This window comes from Typopeltis vanoorti, chromosome 21 (assembly GCF_054136105.1).
Source record: "Typopeltis vanoorti isolate ZY-2024b chromosome 21, IOZ_Tvanoo_1.0, whole genome shotgun sequence".
NCBI classification, from domain to species: Eukaryota; Metazoa; Arthropoda; class Arachnida; order Uropygi; family Thelyphonidae; genus Typopeltis; species Typopeltis vanoorti.
Window position 1 is genome coordinate 11,996,424 of NC_143569.1, and position 24,136 is coordinate 12,020,559.

The 24,136-nt window shown below is 35.8% G+C and overlaps 1 protein-coding gene across 5 annotated transcripts in view; it reads right to left on the reverse strand.

Annotated features, from left to right (window-relative positions):
• mRNA-cap (RNA guanylyltransferase and 5'-phosphatase mRNA capping enzyme) overlaps nucleotides 1-24,136 on the reverse strand; it is a 450,753-nt gene that overhangs the window by 308,482 nt on the left and 118,135 nt on the right. For 4 of the 5 annotated variants that reach the window (XM_090411577.1, XM_090411573.1, XM_090411575.1 and 1 more), the window contains one exon: nucleotides 6,996-7,084. The exons of the other annotated variant lie outside the window; for it this stretch is intronic. In XM_090411577.1, the coding sequence (XP_090267703.1) occupies nucleotides 6,996-7,084 (89 nt within the window). The remainder of the gene's footprint in view (nucleotides 1-6,995; nucleotides 7,085-24,136) is intronic. 5 annotated transcript variants of the gene reach the window in all.

The window sequence follows — 24,136 nt, forward strand, 5'->3', positions numbered from 1 at the left end:
AATAAAACTGAATGTGAAAATTACAGAGGAAATTCCTACTGAGTATTCCAGTGAGATTTATCAAGCATATTTATGAGAATAAGAAAAATTGTGGAAGGCACAGTTAGAGAAGAACAAACTGGAATAAGGCCAAATAGATGTCAGGATTAGATATTCACTTTAAGACAAATAGTTGAGAAATCAGGAATATAACAAGGATTCAGATTTAAGCTTTTGCAGGGCTGGAAAGGGCATATGACAAGGTGTCAAGAGAAAGGCTGTTCAAAACACTACAATTATGGGGTGTAAACAGGCCATTATATCAAACAATACCTAGTATATATCAGAGTTGTAAGTCAGCAGCTAGAATTGAAATACACAAAGATGGTTTGATGTTAAATCAGGTGCAAGACAAGGATGGACATTATACAGATAAGGTTAAATAAATCCAATACAAGTCTGTGGGATTCCCTAACTAAACTGAATAAAACCTTTAAGTTTTGTATGAACATCAGCAATAAAAGGACAAAGTCTACACAAAGAGACAAGAACGTTTAAATCATCAACTGAATCATGAATTGAGAATCCATAAAAACAAAACATTTCACTTATTTAGGCACAATTTTTATCTGAAGATGGCAAACTAAATATGGAAATAGACAAGAGAATTAGCAAAGCAGGCATAGTGGAAAGAAAGTCAAATGAGTAAATTTATATGGAATAAAAGAGAAATTTGAATTAGTTGAGCACTATGCCTGCTTTGCTAATTCTCTCTGTTAGACCCTGCTATAGGCATGATCAGCAGAATATATAGTAGTTACATACCATAACCTGGAAGATTCCTACCATCAGGTTTTATTCTGTATGCTCTTTGTTAGTTGCCTACAGCACCATTTTAGTTCTATATCTTGAATGGAGGTGGTGTTAGATCGCCACAATATATCAACCATAATATTCAGGATGGGTATCATTTACATTCCATGAAGGGGGGGGGATAGAAATTGAAATGCCTACTCTGCAAATCAAATGTTTCATTAGCTACTTCATGCCTTGAAAAAACAAAGGCTTATGTGCCATTGTATATTTCCTCTGAAGGCATCTCTTTACAGCAGGAGTACTCACTGGATTTGTCAGTGCCTCTCTTATGTGAAAACAGGCCACACTTAGAAGATCGAATTGACATTCGTTAGGATGAGGTAGTATTTTCTATATCACCTGCCCATTGCTACAATAACACTTCTGTAGTACAGTTGGGAGATTGAAGAATTTATCTTTATGATTAACACTGAATAGTACAGCTACTTTCCTTCCTTTCACCTTTTTTTTTTAAAGATAAACTCAAGGAGCTATACAAAGCAGGCCTTTACAAGCATCCATGCCCATGGCAAGATAAGAACCTGTGACTTATCAAGGAAAATAAGGAGTAGCCATAGTAATCAACACTAAATATGAGGCTAATCTTCTTGAATGGCAAGCAGTCTCAAGTAGGGATGTGGATAAATATCAGAATGGGGAACTGGACAATGAGACTTATTTGTCCCACTAAATGTTCTACTAAGGTAGAATTCCTATGGAGGAAGTTTTTGAGGCTTTAGAGAAAGCAACAGACAATGAAAAAGGAAAAGTTAGTCCTTGTTGGAGTTCTAAATAGCAGAGTAGGAAATCATTGTCAGACATAGGAAAATATTTTGGGAAAATTTGGAGAAAAGAGCAAAACTAATAATAATGGCAAATACCTGTTGGTTTTCTACTCAGGACATGGACTGGTTATTACAAACACAACGTTCCAACATAAAAATGTGCACAAATTCACATGGAGAAAAGAGGCAAGGAATAAGAAAAGTCTCATTGACTATGTTATTGTTGAGAGTGATCCTGGTGCAGGACACCAGAGTGTTCAGAGGATTTGAAATTGGAAGTGATCACCATTTAGTCTTGAGCAGGATAAAATTGAATTTCATATTGAAAAGAAGAACATGTAAGAAAGTTTTAAAGCATATAAAAGTTCAGCAGCTCTCAGATGCAAACTATAGACTAAAATACACAAATATAATTCAAGTAACAATGAAAGAGTATCAGAACAGGAACCCAACCTTGGAGATTTAGTGGCAAGCCCTGAAGAAAACACTGATTTCAATCTGTGTTTTCTTTAGGGTTTCACTGATTGATCAGCCAGAGAAGCATGCGGTGAGATTGTGTGTAAGGATAGAAAAATCAGAATTCAATGGTGGACACAGGAAATTAAAGAGACTGTGAAAGAAAAGAAGAAAGGATATTAAAAGTTCCTGGAAAATAAATCAGCTTGCTCTAAGAGAATACAGAGACAAACGTAAGAAAGTTAAACACTGTGTAAAACTAGCTAAACAACAGGCATGGGAAAACTTTGGTAAGAACATAGATAATAAACATCAAGAAGGCAGCAAGATATTCTGGAGGTTGCTGAAGAAGTTCATAAATGGAAGAAAGAGTATTGTAAAAGGAATTAGAGATGATAAAGGTGACATGAAAATGGGAGAAATAGATATCCTTCAAGTATGGAGTAATTACTTTAAAAAATTGCTAAATAAAACAAGCAGTGATGACAGTGTAATATTTTTATTTATTGCTTTTTTAACGTTATTCCCCCCCCCCCCCCCATGTCATAAAGTATACTCTTACACGTGCTAGTAACATAGACTGAGGTAAAGCCTCTGGCTGGTGCAAAATCCTTAATCTTGGTTGCTGTAATTCAAACTGTATTAATCCTTAAAAATTTATTTTTGTTAATGACTGCTCCATTAAGGATCATGTAAAAGATCATGTACAGAGCTGATTTAAAACAAAGTAATTTTAAATAAAGTATTCACAAACAATATGGTATTAAAAATAATCCTGAAGAAGTAGTATTTTCATATTTAAATTTTTGTAGTTGTTGCAGTGATTCATATAAAAGTTTCTGGACTAAGACTGGAATGCAAATAAATAATTACTAAAATTCATTATTTACAAGCTGATATTTCACCAGCTGAAGAAAGCATTATCAGAGGCATTTTTAACAATACACGATCAACAAACATGGAATGAAAGCCTTGAAAGCAAGGAGCATGAGTGTGGAGCTGCTCTTTGTGGTAATCTTCTGTTATTAATGCAGATGGGAGAATAGGACAGTATGTCAAAATCTATGCAGGATCATACCATCAGCCCTATTGCAGTTAACCAAATTTTGTAGAACTCATGCAACTTACAAGAACAGTCTCTTTTTAATTTAAACTGGGATTTAAAATAGCCTGGCTTTCCTTCACCCCGATGAAATGGTCTTCATCCAAGGTGTGTTAGGATAGTCCACTTTTAGATTGCCCATAGAGATGTATTTTTTTATGATCTGACCGCAGATATTATAGACACCTGGGAAGGAGAAAGGATCATAGCAGTCCTTGATCTGTGTCTAGAAGGTGGAAACTTTCAGAGGTTTGTAAAGTCAGTCTTCAACTTATAACCTGTCATACTTACAATGAGATGGCCATTGTAAAAATTAAAATAAAATAAACCAATTCATGCAATTACATCATATTTATTGTTATAATAAAACTACTGCACTTGCTTGGCTTGTAGCTGTGCCATATGTCCATGGAGGAAGAACATTGATTGGGTCAGCACAGTATGTTCAGAGGGGAAAGGGAAATATTTTTCACTATAGAGTCATTTTCATTCCAGTACTGGACTACCAATATATACAAATACTGTATATTATTAGTAAGTTCAAATAAAGAATCTCCCTTAATCATTGGTTTCTAATATGTACTGAAACAGACCCCCCCCCCCATCTACATAGTTTCGATTTCTGATAATTTCGATTTCAAAATCATCCGGGTTGACATTTGTGGCATGCCAACCCTGATGTCACGTACAGCACAAAATAATTTGTCCCTGCTTGTGGAAAAACATGTTAATCTTATTATATTACATTCAACTTCAGTGCTCCACATTATTTTCCCATCTTCTTCAAAACAGTGCCTTTAACATTCATCTATATAAAATTCTTCAATGAGGCAAGGATAACCTAGTAACAATACCAAAACATGCATACATGGATTTTTTTTTTTTTTTTTTTTTTTTTTTTTTTTTTTTTTTTTTTTTTTACAAAATCTAAGTTCACTTCCACTTAAGTTTTGATATCAAGCTCACAAGATACTATTCCCTCTCTATCTCCTTGAGCTGAATTAACCTGTGAGCTTTCTTGATACAAACACATCACATTCTTCAAAAAAAAAAAAAAAAAAAAAACTTGGTGTCATTTTTTGCAGTAGTCATTACCTTTCATGTTCAGCTACTAACTCTGTATAAATACCAAATCTGCCAACCTTGAACTATTTTGATATTGGCAGATTTGGGATTTATACGTAGTTAGTAGCTGAACATGAAAGGTAATGACTTCAGCAGAAATTGACACCAAGTTTTTTTGACGAATGTGATGTGTTGGTATCAGGAAAGACCAGCTAATTAATCTTTTCCCACAGACCCTCTGTTTCTGTGAGGAGTGCACACAAGTAGCATAATGCCTAACATCCACTTATAGTCATAGCTTCAACTCCAAACTGCTTTCTCTTCCTCAACTTGATCTTCCTCTATTCTCTTGTAACTGTTCTTACCAATAATTAATGCAGAGATTTTTTCTAACCCTGCTCAACACAGAATATATTATAGGTTTTGCAACATATAGTACATTATTGTTGTTGGGGTGGGGGGGGAGGGGAAGATAATATATACAGAAGGAAATGCTTGGATGTGATTGCTAAAAAAAATTGAATTCATTTTCTTATGACAGAACACGAGGACCAAAATGCTAGCATACCACTTCTCGGGCAAAGGTAATTTGGGAAAAGGTATTATAATATTTAAATCAAATATGAATAATTAAAGATATTTATTTTTTAACATTTGTGGCATAATAAATTACAAACTTGTAATTTTTTTAATTAATAAATACATTTTTAGTTATATGAATCCATTTAACTAAAAATGTATATATACCAGTATATATACAACAGAAACAAATATGAAATATAAATTTTCAATAATAAAAAGAAAAAAGTGAATGCAATTGTTTCTCTTGGAAAGAAGTCAGTTCAAACTGCTTTCTCTCCAAACTTTATTTCCAATCATTATTTTTAACGATAGATGGAGCTCCATATCAAGAAGACAACTTGTGACACAAACATGATTATGTATGTATAGACAGATTTATAGTAAGGCGAAGCAATCATTGTGGACAGTTACAATTTAAGATACAAATATTCCAAAATTTAGCTGAGAATTCCAACCATGTAGTTCAAACCACATTCCTGAAACATGATCATGCCTGTCGTCAACCAGAGTAGCCCTTAACAGAGGCCAGTTGATACATGACAAGACTTTTTTTTTTAAACTTCATTTATATTTTTTAGTTATTGAAAAAAATTAATGATAGAATAGATGTGCACTTATCTGTGACAACACGGCAATAAAAATATAAAAGACAATCAAAATTTTTAAAGAGTGCCGCACAACCCTTTTTCATGTATCCCAAGGGATTATGTGTACTACACTTAGGAAAAAATGAACATAGAGGGACAAAGAAAAAGACTCATCTGGTAAAATGCACAAATTCGTATAGAAGACCTTACAAAATGTCTTGACCTGATTCAGTGGAAGCATACCCTTCTTTCCAACCAACAGGCCACAGATGCATGGATGCTTGTGAAAGATTTTACATGATAGGCAATTTTTGCTCTACCATTTGAAGGCTTTCAGGTCCTAGAGAAAACAGTTTTCACACTTCAGGCCTTTAATAAGGAAGGTGGTGACTGCTACCCTCATAATTAAAGGCCTGAAGTGCTGAAAAAAAAAAGTTCCATATTTCATCGTGCAGACAATTTAATGGATATTCAGAAAAGAGATATACAAAGATGACCTTCATTCCAGATTTGTACTAGTTCCTTGAAATGAGATACTACCAACAAAAAGAATCGACTGCAAAGTAAAAAGTTTTCAAATGGTATCCACATTTTCATTGCAGTAGCCAAAGATAAAAATAAACCACGGAGTGACTAGCCTTGCTAAAATCAAAATAAACATGATCTATTAATTTATATTCTGTTCATCTGACTTATTTTTAGATCTCTGCATTTCTGCACTGGCTACCAAATCTCCTAGTACAAAAACAAAAAAATGCAGTCCTTTCTCAGGAGGACAAATCAATTTCTTATTCTGCAAACACAAATTTAAACAACACCTGCACCAGATTATAACATTAAATATATAGAGTGAATCAAAATGAGGTGAGCAATTATAAACATTTATTGAGAAAAAATATTAAGCACAAAAATATGAAAAATATTCAAACTGACAACTCAACCAGCATTTTAACTATGTTTATGAAAGCTCGTATAATGCTCAGCACTTGGCTAAATGGTATTGCTTTTCCTGGAAAAAAAAAATCTAGAAATCAATAACCATAGGTATGCAATTCTTAAGGATTATCTCCAAGTTTTATGGCAAGGACAGTACATTTGGTGCCCTTCATATAATCCCAAAGAAAAAATCAGAGTTAAATCCATTGCGGGTATAGGCAAGGTTATAGATTCCATTCTTCCAATCTTCACAGCATCAACCAGAGGTAGCCATTAACAGAGGCTATAACTCCATTGCCTGGCAATGGAGAACTGTTTACTAATTTGTGACAGCAATTACAAATGGAATATGTTACGGATGAAAGATTCTTTTCATATTCCTTACAAATGCAGAGAGAGAGAGAGAGAAAAGCAAGATCTAGTCCACCCACGATCTTTCTCTGTATTGAATCAGCAGAGCAGTAACTGCTGGGAACTAATTTTTGTACTTGCGTACATTAAAATTCTGAGTTCCTATTTCAAACTAGGCATGTTGCATTTCCTTGCTGCTAAATGTTTCTTTATAAAAAAAAAAACCTCTGGAAATCACACATTGTAACTCATGCTGTACATTAAAGTTATGAACTAAATGATACTAAATATACACACCTATCACTTCAAGAGGATTTTTGGCTATGAAGTTCTGACATAATGTTATGAAAGTCTGAGTTTGTGCTGATGAGGGACACTCTCCATAGCTGAAAGACAGAAAGAAGAAGGATGTTTTTATGACTTATCATTATATTAATTGATAATGATTTCCTATACTTTAAATTTACAGTTACATTACATACAATTCCCTCACTTCTAGTAAGGGTTGAAATAAGTAGATGTTTACATGGGATGAGGAGGAATCAGTATTTGGATAACGGGTAAAACTAGGAACAATGATCATCAAGAATAATTGCTTTTTGAGATTTTCTAATGTTAGATAGTAGTTTGCTGGTTCAGATAATAAAGACTGCAAATAACAAGTAATGGAAAAGTTAAAAAAAAAGTTTTTCAAAGTGGGGGGTAGAGATTAGATATTATTATTGTTATGTATGTTCCTCCAGGGATGCAAAGGACTCAAGAGAGAGGGTCATTTCAGTCACTTATATTTAACTGTCATCTCTCTCTTTGATCCATTAACCTAAGATATAGCCATAACATCTAATGGTAGTCTACCACACACAAACACAAACCATGTGCCATGAGAAGAACCAAGGATCACCTCAAGTACCATTTCCACCATCCATAAGCTGCAAATTCACACTTGTATTTATGCTGTACGACCCTATTAACAACTTATATGTTTCTATCATATCTCCTTCCATCCATTCTTCAAACCTTTTCAAGATTAGCCTGTGTAGCTCAGTGGATGTGGCATTTGCTCACCACAGCGCTTGACCGCACGAAGGAAGACTTGCTTTCAAATTTAGTCAGCAACTAGAAGAAATTTTTCTAAGTCTTTTTTCGACCAGTTCCTGAGTTAGTCAATCTCTGGTACGGGCAAGAGGGATTTTTCTCCCAGAAAGTCGGGTTTTTCCTCCCGTAAACTCAAGAAAAATCGACTGGAGAACCCACATTATTTCAGACATTAAATATATTGTGTTAGGGACCATGAGATGGCTGCACTTGTAGAGCCCTCTCTCTTCACTGCATGCCACTTAATTAATGATAGCCTTGGACCAGCTATCTCTTATTGGGTACCAGTGGAGATTGAATGGCCCACTCAGTCTCCAAAAAAGTTAGATAGGGCTAAAATGGCCTCGCCTACTCCCTATATAGGAATAAAAAGGCATTAGCTGATTTTGATTCCCTCAATCTGTCCTTATATGTAATTCCACAACCAGTTACCATGGTTATCAGCATTCATTATTAAAAATTATGGAAACAATTGCCATGTAATAGAAAGACTTCAGTTTAATAAAAGCCAAAATAATCACTTGATGTTTTGACCTTCACATGAAAGTCATCATCTGGAGTATACACATATATACAAAGAAACAAGCTACATTACGATTCACATAGTATGCTAAAGTCACAGTAATTTGGTCAACTGTTAAAACTACTGGTCTGACCTCTGGTGGAAAAGGTTTTTGCATGATGAAAGGAACGGCACTTGGTGTAGGGTGTTAAGAGCATGATCTGAGAGGCCTGTTTTATCAAAATTATTAAATGTAATGTTTTTTTTTTTTTTTTTTTTTTTTTTTAAACGGATAGGAAATGTGCATCGAGTTTCACCAATATAAGATAAGTTACAGGGGCAATGGATACGTATATACCAGGGTGAGCTAAGGGGGAGGGGGAAAAAGAGGATCATCAGAGGTGTTGAATATGTTTTTAATTTTATAGTAGTTTAAAAATAGCATTGAGATTGTAATGTGTAGAATTCTATTTATTTTATCTGATAATCCTTTAATGTGTGGGATAGCTATGGTTTTACTGTAATCTATATTATATGCATTTCTTGATGAAGCTTTATGAAAAACTTCATTGATGGTATTTTTGCTATAGACATTATTTATAAATGTATTGCTAATACTTTGTAATTCTTGTTAAAGAGTTTGTTCATTAGAGCAAATTGTTATAACTCGTTTTGCGGGTGTTAACGACTTCAACTTTTTGTGAAGGTGGTGATAAGAGTTAGCATTTATATATTGGCTACTATGTGTAGGCTTGCAGTAGACAGTAAAGGATGGACTGCCTGAAGGAAGAAGTGTGATCAGTGTATACAGGAAAGGAAGAGAGTTCTGATTTTCAATTTAATAGTAAATTGTATGCTCATGTCATTTGTTCAGGTGGCTGACGAAGGTGTTTAATGTTTGATGGCCGTGTGGCCAGATAACGAAAACACTGTCAACATATCAAGCCAAACTCTAGGTTTTAAAGTAAAGGAATCTAGAGCACATTGCTCAAAAGCTTCCATATAAAAGTTAGCAAGTAGGGGGTAGGAGATAGTGGTGACCCAATGGCTGTATCTTTTTGATAAAAATTATTTCGCCACACGAAGTAAATGAAATGAAGTATATAGGCAAAGAGGGCCGTAATATCATGCAGAAATTTGTTCAGTAAGAGAAGAATTGTGTCACTGATTGGGAGATTTGTGAAAAGGACAGAAATGTCAAACTGACTAATAAATCAATTTCATCTTTGTTGAGCATTACGTTTGTATTTTGTTTATGAAGTGTTGTGTGTTCTTTATATAGGAGTGGCAATGACCTACCAACTTCTTGATGCAAATTTTTTGGCTAGGTAATAGTTAGAGCTGTCTATACCTTCAACTATCAGCTGAAGTGGAATATTATGTTTGTGTACTCTGGGAACCCCATATATTCTGGGAGAGTGGGCATAATAGGGTAACAGCTTTTTTTTTTTTTAACAGTATCCAATGGCCAAGAAGTGATAGAATTAAGTAATTTAACAGTTTTCTTCTTAATCCTGATAGGTTCACAAGTTGATAAGTACTGCAATTAGAGACTAATTGATTCATTTGATTAATGTGAGCAGATCTATTTAGGATGACCATGGCATTACCTTTGTCAAATTTTGTTATAAGTATATTCTTTTAATAACTTCATGGCTGCTAGTTCTATTTTGGTGAGATTGCTATATATAGCTTTCATTTTATTCAAAACATTGCTGGTTTCTAAAATAAATTCTCTCAGCTATATTATTTGGAAGAAATTTAATGACTAGTTGGTATATAACATCCAGTTTATTAACAGTTCTAGGTGCTACTGCAAAGTTTATGTCATTATTAAGTAGTGAAAGTTCACTTATTTAGGATGTGGTTAGATAGGTTGATCACATGGCCATTACTTCCATGTGGTTGGTCGCTCATCTCCCTTGTTCATGGTTTGCTGCTAGAGTGACATGCCAGGGAAGAGATATCCTGATTCGTTATATCTATATGAAGGCCATTCAAAATTGCACCGTTGTTTTAATATATGAAATTTAGCCATGTTTTTCTTTATTACTTTCCAGAATATATTTAGCTGAATTATCAGTGATCCTTTCAAGCATATTCAAAATATCAGATTGATTCCGAGTCATTGCTAGGTTTTGAGGACTTTCTTTGTACGGGCACTAATTCGAAGTGCTTTGATGGAAGTAAATTTCTCTTTCAGCTTGATGCAATTAGGAATAAGATTGCTGTCTCCCCAACTCTTCAAAAAAGCCAGCCGACTGATGAAAAATTAAACACGTATCTTTACATAATAATTGCAATGCTTGTAAGTAACATCTCCATGGATTATGAGAATCCTTTCCTTCATGGTGATCAGCATTCATTAAAAATTATGGATACAACTACCATGTTATAGTAAGACTTCAGTTTAATATTAACCAAAATAATCACTTGACGTTTCGACTTCATATCAAGGTCATCATCGGGAGTATACACACATATACAAAGAAACAAGCTACATTGCAATCTACATGATACTAAGGTCACAGTAATTTGGTCAACTGTTAAAACTACTGGCCTGACCTCTGGTGAGGGAAAAAGTGATTATTTTGGTTTATATTAAACTGAAGTCTTACTATAACACATTAAGTGTTTCCATAATTTTCAATAATGAATGCTGATCACCATGTGATTATGAAGGAATTGGTATCAGCAGCAAGAAGGTACTTCAATGCACAAATATTGTTTGCTTACACTTGGATCTAGGATTATACCTTGATCTAAGTGTAAGCAAATATATATGCCTTGCTGAAGTGCATACTTTACAACTAAACCATTTCTAATGGAATTGTCACTTAATTAGCATCTGCATTCATTAAAGATATTCTTCCTTTTACCTTACTATAAAGCAATAACATTCTCTCTCTCTCTCTCTCTCTCTCCTTGGTCTTTTTAGCTAAATCTTTTCCTAATCTCATCTGCCTTCCTCCACAATAGCCATCACTCTCCTTGCCCTCTTCATACTGCTTCTAAAGTTTGTCATCACTCTTAGTAATATCAGATCCACAACATTCTTTTTTTCATTTAATTCTTGCTTTAAAGTTATTTAACTTCCATGCAATTTATTCTATTAACTCTGGAAATGCAATCAGATATTAATTCCTTCAAATATCCTTTGACTACTTCCCATGCACCGCTCATCCCTCTGGTATGCAGTTCCTCATGTCAAAAGCACTGCTTCAAGCTGCCTTCTCAAGTATATTATAATCACCTGTCTTATAATTCCACATGTTGTTAGGAACCAATTACATGCACTCTCACCTCCTGAAACTAACTGCATCATCATCACATTCATGAAGTAAAGGTATAATGTTTAGTTCATTTACAGACACATTCTCAGTTACTATTAATGGATTCAATGTTCCTGTAGTGCGAGTCCTTTCCCATCACATGTTGTTTTTATCCCTGAATAATTCTATAAATTCCATGAATTCTTTTTCTTTTCTTTATTATGTAACACCGCCAGGGAGTTCAAAGACTCATCGAGGGAGGGCATCTACACTAAAACTCTCCATCTCCACCACTCCACCAACCACAACTACCTTCATCATCTACACCACCGCCATCTACTGCCAACCACCACTAGTATTTTCACAGACAATCACAAACATCCATGCCCACAGCGGGATTCGAACCTGCAGCCTTTTGGCTGGAGAGCAGATACGCTAACCACTCAATCAACCAGGCCGACTTTTCCATCTGTTCCAGACCAAGTGGGCACCAAGTGGAAGATGTTCAGCTATTGGAATAGCAGTTACTCTCAGGGTACTGTGTATACCATTGTCGAAGCCCTGTTTCTGGAGGGTATTTGGGTGGTTCAACAGTTGCTAGAAAGCTATGTCAAGATCTTAGTCTTTCCGCTCGCAACAAAGTTTGCGCCTGAAGTATCTTCAGGACTGAGGCAACTCATGATAAAGGTGGACTAAGCTCTCATCACTGTTTTAGTATCTCCCATAATGCAAAGCACATCTCCTTGCGGACATGTATAATGCTATGCATTAAGGGAAGAGCCACTACCCAGACCAGTTTCGAACTTTATTGAGGTCTCATCAGTGGGAGCCAGATCAAGAGGTGGTGATACTATGGTGGAAGTAATGGAGAAGTGTCATATTTACCTATAAGAGTTGCCAAAAGGTGTCTCATCTTATTATTAAATTACTCTGGATTAGAGAAAGATGTTGGAATTTTTTTTTTTTTTTTTTTGCTTACACTTGGATTAAACTAAATTTATTATAGTCTAACCAAGTGGGAAAAAACTTCCAACATCTTCACATGCAGTTCAAAGTCTTCTTCAGATGATCCTGGTATATAGCAGCAGGCTGCTGCATATTTCATTTTGTTAACCTCTATTTCAAATCAAACAGCCTGTATTCCTAACATTGGAGACTTCTCTATTTGGATGTGTCTTCTATCATTACCAAAACTTCCACCTTTTTATATTTGTTTGTCCTCCATGACAACAATGAACCAATCATGTTCTATTCCCATAATGATATCCTCCTCTATCAGTCAGGTTTCCAACTAATGCAAATAATTTTTGGTGCTACTATATCTAAAAATGCGAAGAACTCCTTACCTTTATTCCTAATCTTCTGGCATTAGTGTATATGCATACAAGTCAACTGACAGGCTGATGGGGTCCAGAAGCCTTAAGACATGACCAGTTCAAATATGAAACTGGAGTTTTTTTATGTTGATCCCCTGCACATGAAAAGTCACAAGACCTATAACACCACAGTGACATATGTGGGCAAGTGATTAAGGAGAAATGTAGCCTGTTGATATGTTTCTTAAAGAGTGGGAGATTGTACTTGGATGGAATGAAGGAAGCTGATGAGAAGTTAGTTTTGTGTTCTCGAAGCTGGACAGTGTATGAATGCTGGCCAGTGGCTGCTGTAGTTCTTCTATGGTTAGAAGAAAGTAGAGGAATGGTACCAGCCAATTCCAAGAAGTAATGCCCATGAAAATACATATAGAAAATGCACAGAGTTGAAACTAAGTGCCTATGATAAAGTGACTGAAGGGAGTCAGTGAGGGAAGAGTTGTTTAGGCAAAATGCTCTTCTAAATATCATCAAGAATTCTTAGAGTGGTCTTGGATGTTACACCCCAAATGTGGGAACAGTACTCCAAAGCTGGATGGATCTGAGACTTATAGAGTGTTAAGAGTTGAGAGGAAAAGAAGTAATGTGACAGCAAACCCAAGATGAGAAAGTTGATCTTGAAAGGAAACTGGAATATTATTAAAAATGAGAGTGGATGACATAAGATTTTTCTTGCTGGCAATAAGGCAGCCTTGAGGGTTTTTTTTTTTTTTTTTGGATTGAAATTTACTAAGTTGTCTGCATCCCATTTCAGGATGTTGAGGTGGTCAGCATTCTATCACTGGTTATGGAAGATCATGAGGTATCTAACATTAGAGTACTGCAGAGTTTATTGAATGATGAAGAGGATCAGCAAAGCTGGGACTTGGATTTGAAGTTCCTGAACTCAATTTCTCCACCCTTCTCTATTTCTGAAATTTACACTTTTCTTTCTTGATAAAACCAGTCTTGTGTTTCATGGATTCCTAAGAACCTATCATGCTCTCTGTCACCCGCTTGGTCATTACACTCAATTTTGACTAATAAATTTTTATTAAAAATAAAAAATGAATCCATGTTTTCATGCAATCATCCAGACATATCTATTTCCTGACCATTCACATTATCAGTAGACAAGAATTTATCCAAGCACCTGACACCAAAATGACATGCAATCCATCTTGCAAGTATAAATCCTTTGGAACATTAAAGTCATCCTATATATCAATATAATGCACACCATTTTTCCTATACAATCTACTTACATGCAATCATATCTCTCTTCCTCAGCTCAATCCTGTCATACCATGTCAAACTCTGTCATCTCTTTTCTTCTTATTTCACCTCACTCAACAATTCTTTCTTATCATTACTCTCAGGCCATATTATCTTCTTTCAAATCATTCATTCTGACCAAAATAATCATTATCCAGTTTTTCTACTTGCTTACATATTGCTTCAGTTACATCACAAACCTTTGCTCCAGGAAACACGCTTTTTTCTTCAGTCATCCACTACATCCCTAATAGCAGAATCACCATATACTGCTATTTTTGTGCTTGTCTGCTTTATTATGCCTTCCTTTATTTCTTTATATTTTGCTTCTTTCATACCATTCCTATTTACAAAAAATGCTTTTTTGAATGTCTTATATTTCTATGTGGTATTGTGAAGCAACTTGCTATAGCTCAATTTCAATAAGCCATACTTTTTGGTTTTTATCATTTTATCACCTTTTCACATCACTATCACCATCTTACATTCTAACACCTTCATTCCACATTCCATGTAGCCCATAACATGCCATTTCATTTGATAATCATCTGTGATTTCACTCACATTCAACATTTCACACTCTTATCTGCCTAATCACATTTCGGGCATGTTCTTGCATCATTATCACCTTCTTCCCATAAACTACTTACACGAACCAATGCATTCAAGCATACAATGTTATACGCTAGATTTCAATGTTCATATATAAAAACTAGAAATAATGGATATTAACAATTGGTTTTTGGAAGTGAAGTTCCATTTTGAAATATTTAAATACTGAACTTCCATTAAGTGGAAGCTCAATATTTTAATGGATAGAATTTCAAATAAAGGACATTAGTACTATTGATGTTAGGTTAGATGTCATGCAACTTGCACTGATTAACTGAAATTGCCAATGTGTATCCTTAGACTAAATGGGCATGTCAAAGCCTTTTGCCTATCAAGAAAGGCAGTGCTTCTTAAATACTGTGAGCACTAAATTTATATGAGCACTAAACTTATTTTGATCACTAAATTTATTTTGAATCCTTGTGAGATATCATATGCAATTCACTAAAAGTTATCTTCTCCCCATCCTTAATTTCAGTTGACACATTCAGACAGAATATCACATCAGACATGCAGAAATAAAAATTTATACTATGTTCCATAAAATGTAGTCACACTTGAACAAGAAACCATAAATGAGAATTTAATGGTATGTCTAAACGTGTAGATAGGCTTATGTGTTCGTCAGACATGTTGTAATAGATTTAACGGTATTGATACGAACACAGATGGATAAGAAAATAACTATTTATTAACTTAAAAGCTAATATTTCGCTGGTATTATATCCAACATCTTCAGAGCACACAACATTGTCTTGCATTTGTAACAAACTTTGTGTTGTGTGCTCTGAAGATGCTGGATATAATACCAGTGAAATATTAGCTTTTAAGTTAATAAATAGTTATTTTCTTATCCATCTGTGTTCATATCAATACCGTTAATGGTATGTTTGGCCCCTATTAACATCTATATATAACATGTCACAATGGAAAAACAAATGAAGTAAAATTAATAATTTTATTTTTGAGGACAGCAACCTTTCACAAGAGAGAAGTTCATTCCCTCTTCTGGTCAAAATATTTCAAGAACCATTAACATCTATATAACATACCACAATAAAATAAAATAAAATTAAAAAAAGGTATGTAAAATTAATATTTGATTTTTGAGGACAGTAACCTTTCAAGAGAGATGAGCATCCCTCATCTTCCAGCCAAAATATTTTGAGAATGGCAATTTATACATGAACATTTATACATCCACAAACCCATACAAATATATATGTTAGTTTTTCACCTTATATATTCACATAGAGGAATAGGTAATCTGTTACTATTAATATGACAGCAGTAGCCATTAAAAACTGTAAAAACATTTGTTGTTTTAAGGATACTTGCGACATAAGACTGAATGATATAATCACGTAATCACAAGAAAGATATTTAATGTAATACCACCGACGATGGTCTGCTATTTCCAGACCGAAATATTTGGTTAAATAAATATCTTTCTTGTGATTACGTGATTATATCATTCAACTGTAAAAACATATTCTAGAAATTAAAACTGTACTTGCAGTAAGTGCAGTTTACTATAAATTGATGCGAAACAAATGTACTTATTTCTAAGAACTTCCATATGTCTTTGAATAGATTATCAACTCTGACATTAACCACCATTCTCATATTCCTCTTATTATGGTATACTAAGCAAAGAAGAACTCATTCTAATGTAGCCCTTTTGATGAACCACAGTGAACATTATAAACCAAAATTGTCATAATGCTCATTATTAATGTCCTGTGACATGCAAATACAGTGGTCTGAAAAGTTCTCAGCCTCGACCATAGATGGCAACACTATCGGCAAGAGACTTTTTTTTTTCTAAGTTGGTACATCTGTCATAAGCATCCATGTGAAATTGCAAGTCATTCTATCAAGTAGTTTGTTTTATACAGCTGTCTGAAGCAAAAGTGTTGTCTTTATCCCTTTAAATGGATAAAATTGAGTATCGTGCAGTTGTAAAATTCTTTTTTAAAAACTTTTAACGCCAAAAGAAATGGGGTGCCGAGTTTAAACATGGCCGTACCAGCCTTGAAGATGATCCACGTGAAGGACGTCCAAAAAGCGTATCAGAAATCATTGATCAAGTGCACCATATGGTATTGGATGACTGACTAGTCAAAGTGCATGAAATTGATGAGACTATAGGCATTTCAAAAGAAAGTGTAAGATATATTTTACATGAAGAATTGTATACAAAAAGGCTTTCTGCAAGATAGGTGCCACACTTGCTCACAGCAAATCAAAAACGCACTCGCATGAAAATCTCTGAACAGTGCTTCAAGCGATTTAACAAGAATAAAACTGATTTTATGTGTCGATTTATTACTATGAGACTTGGATTCACCATTACACACCAGAATCCAAACAGCAGTCAAAACAGTGGATAGAAGCTGGTTGTTCAGTGCCAAAGAAGACAAAGTCAGTTCCATCAGAAGGAAAGGTCATGGCATCAGTGTTTTGGGATGCTAAAGGCATTTTGTTTATTAATTAGGATAAAGGTTTACACTAAATTTTGTTTATTGTTTTACCCAGAAGGGTAAAACAATAACCGGGGAATATCATTCCGATCTTTTAACCAGACTAGAAAGAAAAATTCGTGAGAAAAGACCCAGTTTGTAGAAGAAAAAATCATCTTTCATCAGGATAATGCACCTGCCCACAAAATTGTTTCGGCAATGGGAAAATTAAGGGATCTGTACTATGAATTGTTGGAACATCCACTCTATTCCCCAGATTTGTCTCCTTCTAACTTCTATCTCTTCTCAAAACTAAGCCTCTTCCTTGCTGGTCAGCGTTTTTCTTCGAATCAAGAGGTGATTGCAGCTGTAGAGGGGTATTTTGCAGATCTTACTGCAAACCCCTACAGGGATGGGATAACGGCACTGGAGCATCATTGGAATAAATGTCTTAAAGGAGATTATGTTAAAAATTTATTTTTCACTTGGTTAGACTATAATACATTTAGTTTAAACCTTTATCCAAGTGGGAGAAAACAAAGTTTGCACCTGAAAATATCTTCAGGACTGGGTAAGGTAGTAACAACACCGGGCAACTTGTAGCAAAGGTAGACCAAGCTAACATCACTCCTATCTCAGTATCTCCCATAAGGCAAAACACATCTTCTTGCGGATACGTATAATGTCATGCATTAAAGGAAGGGCCACTACCCAGACTAGTTTCGACCTTTATTGAGGTCTCTTCAGTGGGAGCCAGGCCCAGAAGTGAAGATACCAACCAGAAGCAACAGTGAGGTCATCTTTAGCTATAGGAGTTGCAAAAAGGTGTGCCACCTTTTTATTAAATTACTCTGGATTTAGAGAAAGATGTTGAAAGTTTATTTTTCACTTGGTTAGACTATAATAAATTTAGTTTAATAAAAAGGTGGCACACCTTTTGGCAACTCCTATAGCTAAAGATGACCTCGCTATTGCTTCTGATTGGTATCTCCACTTCTGGGCCTGGCTCCCACTGAAGAGACCTCAATAAAGGTCGAAACTAGTCTGGGTAGTGGCCCTTCCCTTAATGCATATCATTATACATATCTGGAAGGAGATGTGTTTTGCATTATGGAAGATAATGAGATAGGAACGATGGTAGCTTGGTTCACCTTTGCTACGAGCTACCTGGTGTTGTACTACCTTACCCAAGTCCTGAATATATTTTCAGGTGCAAACTTTGTTTGCTCACACTTGGATAAAGGATTAAACTAAATTTATTATAGTCTAACCAAGTGAAAAATAAACTTTCAACATCTTTCTTTAAATCCAGAGTAATTTAATAAAAAGGTGGCACACCTTTTGGCAACTCCTATAGGTAAAGATGACCTCGCTATTGCTTCTGCCTGGTATCTCCACTTCTGGGCCTGGCTCCAACTGAAGAGACCTCAATAAAGGTCGAAACTAGTCTGGGTAGTGGCCCTTCCCTTAATGCATAACGTTATACATATCCACAAGGAGTGATGTTAGCTTGGTTCACCTTTGCTACGAGTTGCCCGGTGTTGTACTACCTTACCGCAGTCCTGAAGATATTTTCAGGCGCAAACTTTCTTTGCTCACACTTGGATAAAGGATTAAACTAATTTTATTTGAGATTATGTTAAAAAAATAAAAATAATTTTGAAATTATAAATTCGTTTTTTCATTGTTAGGCAAAGAACTTTTCAGGCCCTCATAGGTTGTGGAAATGGTTAAGTCTCCAGGAAAATTAAAAGAATTAAACACAATTCTAATCTGTCTGATTATTTTAAAATTTGGGTTACTATGAATTCTTTATTCTCTTAGATAAGCTAAGAAAATAAAATCCTATTGATTCCCCCACCCCACTCTTTTGTTACTACAGTTTGGTAATAGTACCAACTGTAAGAAAACAAAACAAAACAATAATAAGACTACCTACCAAGCTGCAATCTCATGGAACTGCTTCATGCCCTTTGCAAAACAGGTCACATGTTTCCTCTATGGTTTTTAATTAAGTGTCATGGTGATTAATTTCCTTACTTCAGATTTTCACACCGCTGCCAGAATATCCCAAGGCTCTACACTGCTGCCAATGCTTTTCCTCCTATACATCAATTACCTTCTCTCAATAACCTCAAATCCCATCTACAGTTTGGGTTGATACAATCCATTCCTCTTTTTCTTTTGACTAATCCTTCCAAAACAAATTTCTTAAACACTGATCTCCTTGCTCTTATCCCGTGGGATAAGGGCAACCTAATGAACTTAAATGCTAACAGAACATCATCCTGTTTCTCCTAAGAAAGACCATATTTCACTTCTATTGATCTTTGATAATACTCAGATTACTTTTTTTATGAAGTGATTTACACCACCTGCCTTATATGATACAATGTTAGACATTCTGATGTATGCAGATCACATCCTCAAAAAAACTTGGTATCCTCTTCATTCAAACATTACTGCTCACCTGTACAATACAACTCCCAGCACTATATAAATACAAATTAGCTCAAATTTGGAATACTGTTCTTAAAACATTGTAAACATGCATGATGCTATGATGGCACTCTCCTTAATAGTCACTCCTCTCTCTCTCATACACACACAAACATTTATCTCAATCACTTGCTTATAAACGACATTTCTGCCTTGTGCTTTTCTGGAAGTGTTTTTGTGGTTTTACATTTCTTTGGGATCATTCCTCTACACTCTTCAAAGCACATGAAAAAGCATGTGGATGTCATGTTTTTAATTAAATTTACATTAAATTGAGAAGCATATGGAGGTCAATGCAAAAGAACATTATTACTATTGTTATTACTACGGGCGACTCCAAGGAGTCCTTAGACTCATCGAGGGAGGCCCTAAACATGTCCACAGAACTATTCAACATTCTCACAGTACCTATCATATCTTGCCTAACTCATTCACTGTCATAGCACTCACAACAGACTCTGGCAGTTTCTTCCACTCATTTACCACTCTAAAAGTAAAGAACCCAGCTCTAACACTCTAACTAACCACACTCTTGCCCAGCTTCCATAGATGTCCCTTAGTCCTCCCACCACCAATCCTGATTTCAAAAATATCCTCTGAATTAATCCTATAGAAACCCTTCAGCAATTTGAATATCTCAATCATATCTCCTCTTTTCTGCCTATCAACCAATTTCTGCAACCCGCAAATCTTCAACCTGTTCTCATAAGGTTCATTCCATAGACCAACTATCATCTTGGTCACTCGCCTCTGGATCCTCTCAACCTCCTCCCCATCAAGAAGAAACCTAGGTGACCAAATCTGGGCACAGTAGTCGAGATGAGTTCTTATCAAGGCTCGGTACAGAGGAACAATAACTTGCTTATCTCTGCTCGTCAAAGTATTCATCAGCAACCAAGTGATTTGATGAGCTGATTTAGCCACTTTTGCAATGTGCCCCCTAAACTTCATCTCCGTATCCACCAACACTCCCAAGTCCTTGGCCTCATCAATCTCCTGGAGTACAGTTCCACCAACATCAAATTACACACAACACATAACTTGTTAAGTAACTATAGACAAGATTTTTAAAGCATCTTTTTTTACGTGGCTCTCAACCATGAAAGGTTTTCATACAACCGACAATACATTCATCATGAGTGGGCTAAGGATTATTGTTTCCCCTATTTTTATTATATGAATATATATATAACTTTAATAACAGTAGTAAGCATTTGCAGGATTTCTGCTCAGGAGATGGACTAGTCATTACTAACACCATGTTCTTCCAACATAAAGATGTACACTAGTTCATGTGGAGGTGGTGACAGTATGCACAAGCAAATAGAAGAAATGAGTGGAAGGAGGGTGATTATTATGGGAGATTTCAACTATGGTCGCATTGATTGGAGTGAGGAGAGGACACACGGGAGGAAGGAATTGGATTTTATGGGGTTATTAAGGGATAACTATCTGCGACAGCATGTAATGGAAAATACTAGGGGTCAGAGAGTGCTTGACCTAGTAATTACATCTGAGGATTTGGCTGTAACAAATATGACCACAATGCTACCAATCGGTGAGAGTGATCACAGGGTCTTGACTCGGGAGGTGGCTAAAGGTGTAGAATTTTCAATTAAGACAGGGTACATGTGGAATTATCGGGCTGGAAAGTATGACAAGCTTAGGAGTTGATTGGTTCAGTGCCATAGATGTACAACTGCAAGGACTAGAAGTCGATAGTGCATGGGAGGTAGTTAAGAAGTGTTTGCATGAAGCAATGGCTGACTGTATACTAGAGTCCGAATAATAAATCAACTAGGGGTTAAATGGATGAATAACACCATTAAGCTTGAGCTGCAAAAAAAGAAACAACTATGGAGGGAATTTAAGGAGAAAGGTGACCGGCAGGCACACGAACGGTATAAAGCGCAGGCCAGAAGGGTAACGAGTGTAGTAAGAAAAGCCAAAAAGGATTACGAAAGAACACTGGCCATGCAGGCTAAAGAGAATCCTACACAGTTTTTTAGATATGTAGCAAGTAAAAGGAAAAACGTATATGGCAGAATGATTTTAAAGAATGCCGATGGTAGGGAGGTAACTGAATCAGTTGATATACTTGAGTTACTAAGCGAGCACTTTGCAAGAATATATCATCCAGGTGGTGACATTGCAGAAACGAATGTACCAGTAGATTATACGGGAATTGTGGTGAATGAAGTGGAGGTGAGTAGTCTATTGCATAACCTCAATGACAATACATCTGTGGGATTGGATGGTATACCAGCTCGTGTTGTACGAGAAGCAGCTAAAGAATTGTCAGTACCCTTGACCATTTTGTTTAATTTGAGTCTCGGGTCTGGGTTAGTCCTGAGGGGGTGGAAAGAGGGGAAAATAGTTCCACTGCATAAAGGTGGTTCAAAGACTGCTGTTGTAAATTACCGACCGATTAGCATTTCAGGAATCACTGTCAAGGTCTTAGAGAAATTAGTCAAGAAAAGAATACAGGATTGGATAGATGAAAATGGGATATTGTATGGGGGACGACATGGTTTTGTGAAGGGTAGATCATGCCTCAGTAACTTGCTCACATTTTATAACACAGTGACAGCTGAACTGGATAGGGGTAATGGGTTTACAGTGATAATACTGAACCTTCCAAGGCCTTTGACAGGATACCACATGGAACCCTAATCAGTAAGCTGCAGCATATGGGGATGGATATAGGGTTTGTGAAATGGATAGGTGGGTGATTGAAGGAGAGATACCAGAGAGTGGTTTGTTCAGGAGTGGAGTCTAAAAGATGGCTTGTGACTAGTGGAGTGCTGCAGGGCTCTGTTCTTGGACCACTGCTTTTCAATTTGTTCATCAATGATATAGGAAAGGATTCGAGAGGAAGTGTTCACTTGTTTGCTGATGATGCAAAGTTGGGTAGAGCAATTATGAGTGCACAGGATGTCAAAATTTTACAGGATTATTTGGATAGTTTGGAGGACTGGGCTAGGAAAAATGGATGTCAATTTAATGTGCCAAAGTGTAAGGTTATGCACTTTGGGGTGAAAAGAATAGTAGCAGTATATCGCATTGGTGGAATCTTACTCCAGGAGATTGATGAGGCCAGGGATTTGGGAGTGTTGGTGGATAGGGAATTGAAGTTTAGGGGGCACACTGCAAAAGTGACTAAAACAGCTCACCAAATCACTTGGCTTCTGAAAAATACTTTAACATGCAGAGACAAACAAGTTATTGTTCCTCTGTATCGAGCCTTGATATGACCCCATCTGGACTACTGTGCCCAGTTATGGGCACCAGGGTTTCTTCGTGATTGGGAGGAAGTGGAGAGGATCCAGTGACGAGTGACCAAGATGATAGCAGGTCTGTGGAATGAACCTTATGAGAATAGGTTGAAGATTTGTGGGTTGCAGAAATTGGTCAATAGGCGAAGGAGGGGTGATATGATTGAGATATTCGAATTACTGAAGGGTTTCTATAAGATTGATCCAGAAGATATTTTTGAAAATATGACTGGTGGTGGGAGGACTAGGGGCCATGAATGGAAGCTTGGCAAGAGCGTGGTTGACAAAGGTGTTAGAGCTAGGTTTTTTACTTGGAGAGTAGTGGATGAGTGGAATAAGCTTCCAGAGTCTGTTGTGGGTGCTACGATCGTGAATGAGTTCAAGGAAAGGTATGATAGATACTGTGTGAACGTCGAATAGTTGTTCTTGACATGATGTTAGGGCCTCCCTCAATGAGTCTGTCGACTCCTTGGAGTTGCCCGGAACAATAATAATAATAATAATGTGGAGTGAAGACACTAGAAATAAGAAAGCCTCACTGACTATGTCATTGTTGATAGTGATATTTTCATGCTGGTTCAGGATACAAGAGAGTACAGAGAATTTGAAATTGGAAGTGACCATCACTTAGTGATAAAAAAATAAAAATAAAAAAAATTAAAAAAAAATGGATATTACATTTAAAAGAACTTTAAGAAAGTTTTAAAATTAAAGTTGAGCAACTTTTGCAGATGAACCTGTAGATTCAACTATACAAACATCACTGAAGAAAATTTGAAGCCGTTTGAAAATAAGAACCAAACCATGGGGTCTCATTGGAAATCACTGAAAAAGACATTGATTAATTCAGCCAGGAAGGTTAAGTTGTCTATAAGGACAGAAAAATAAGAATTCCATGGTGGACACAAGAAGCTGAAGACACAGTTGTGGAAAAGAAGAAAGCATACTAAACATTCTTAGCAAATAATTTAGTATAGTAGATGTCTTAAAAGATTAGGAGAAAAAAATGTAAGAAAGCTAAATTATCTCCAACCAGCTGAATAAATTTATATCAAATAAGAGAGAAATTAGCCAAAACACCAAATTAGCAATGT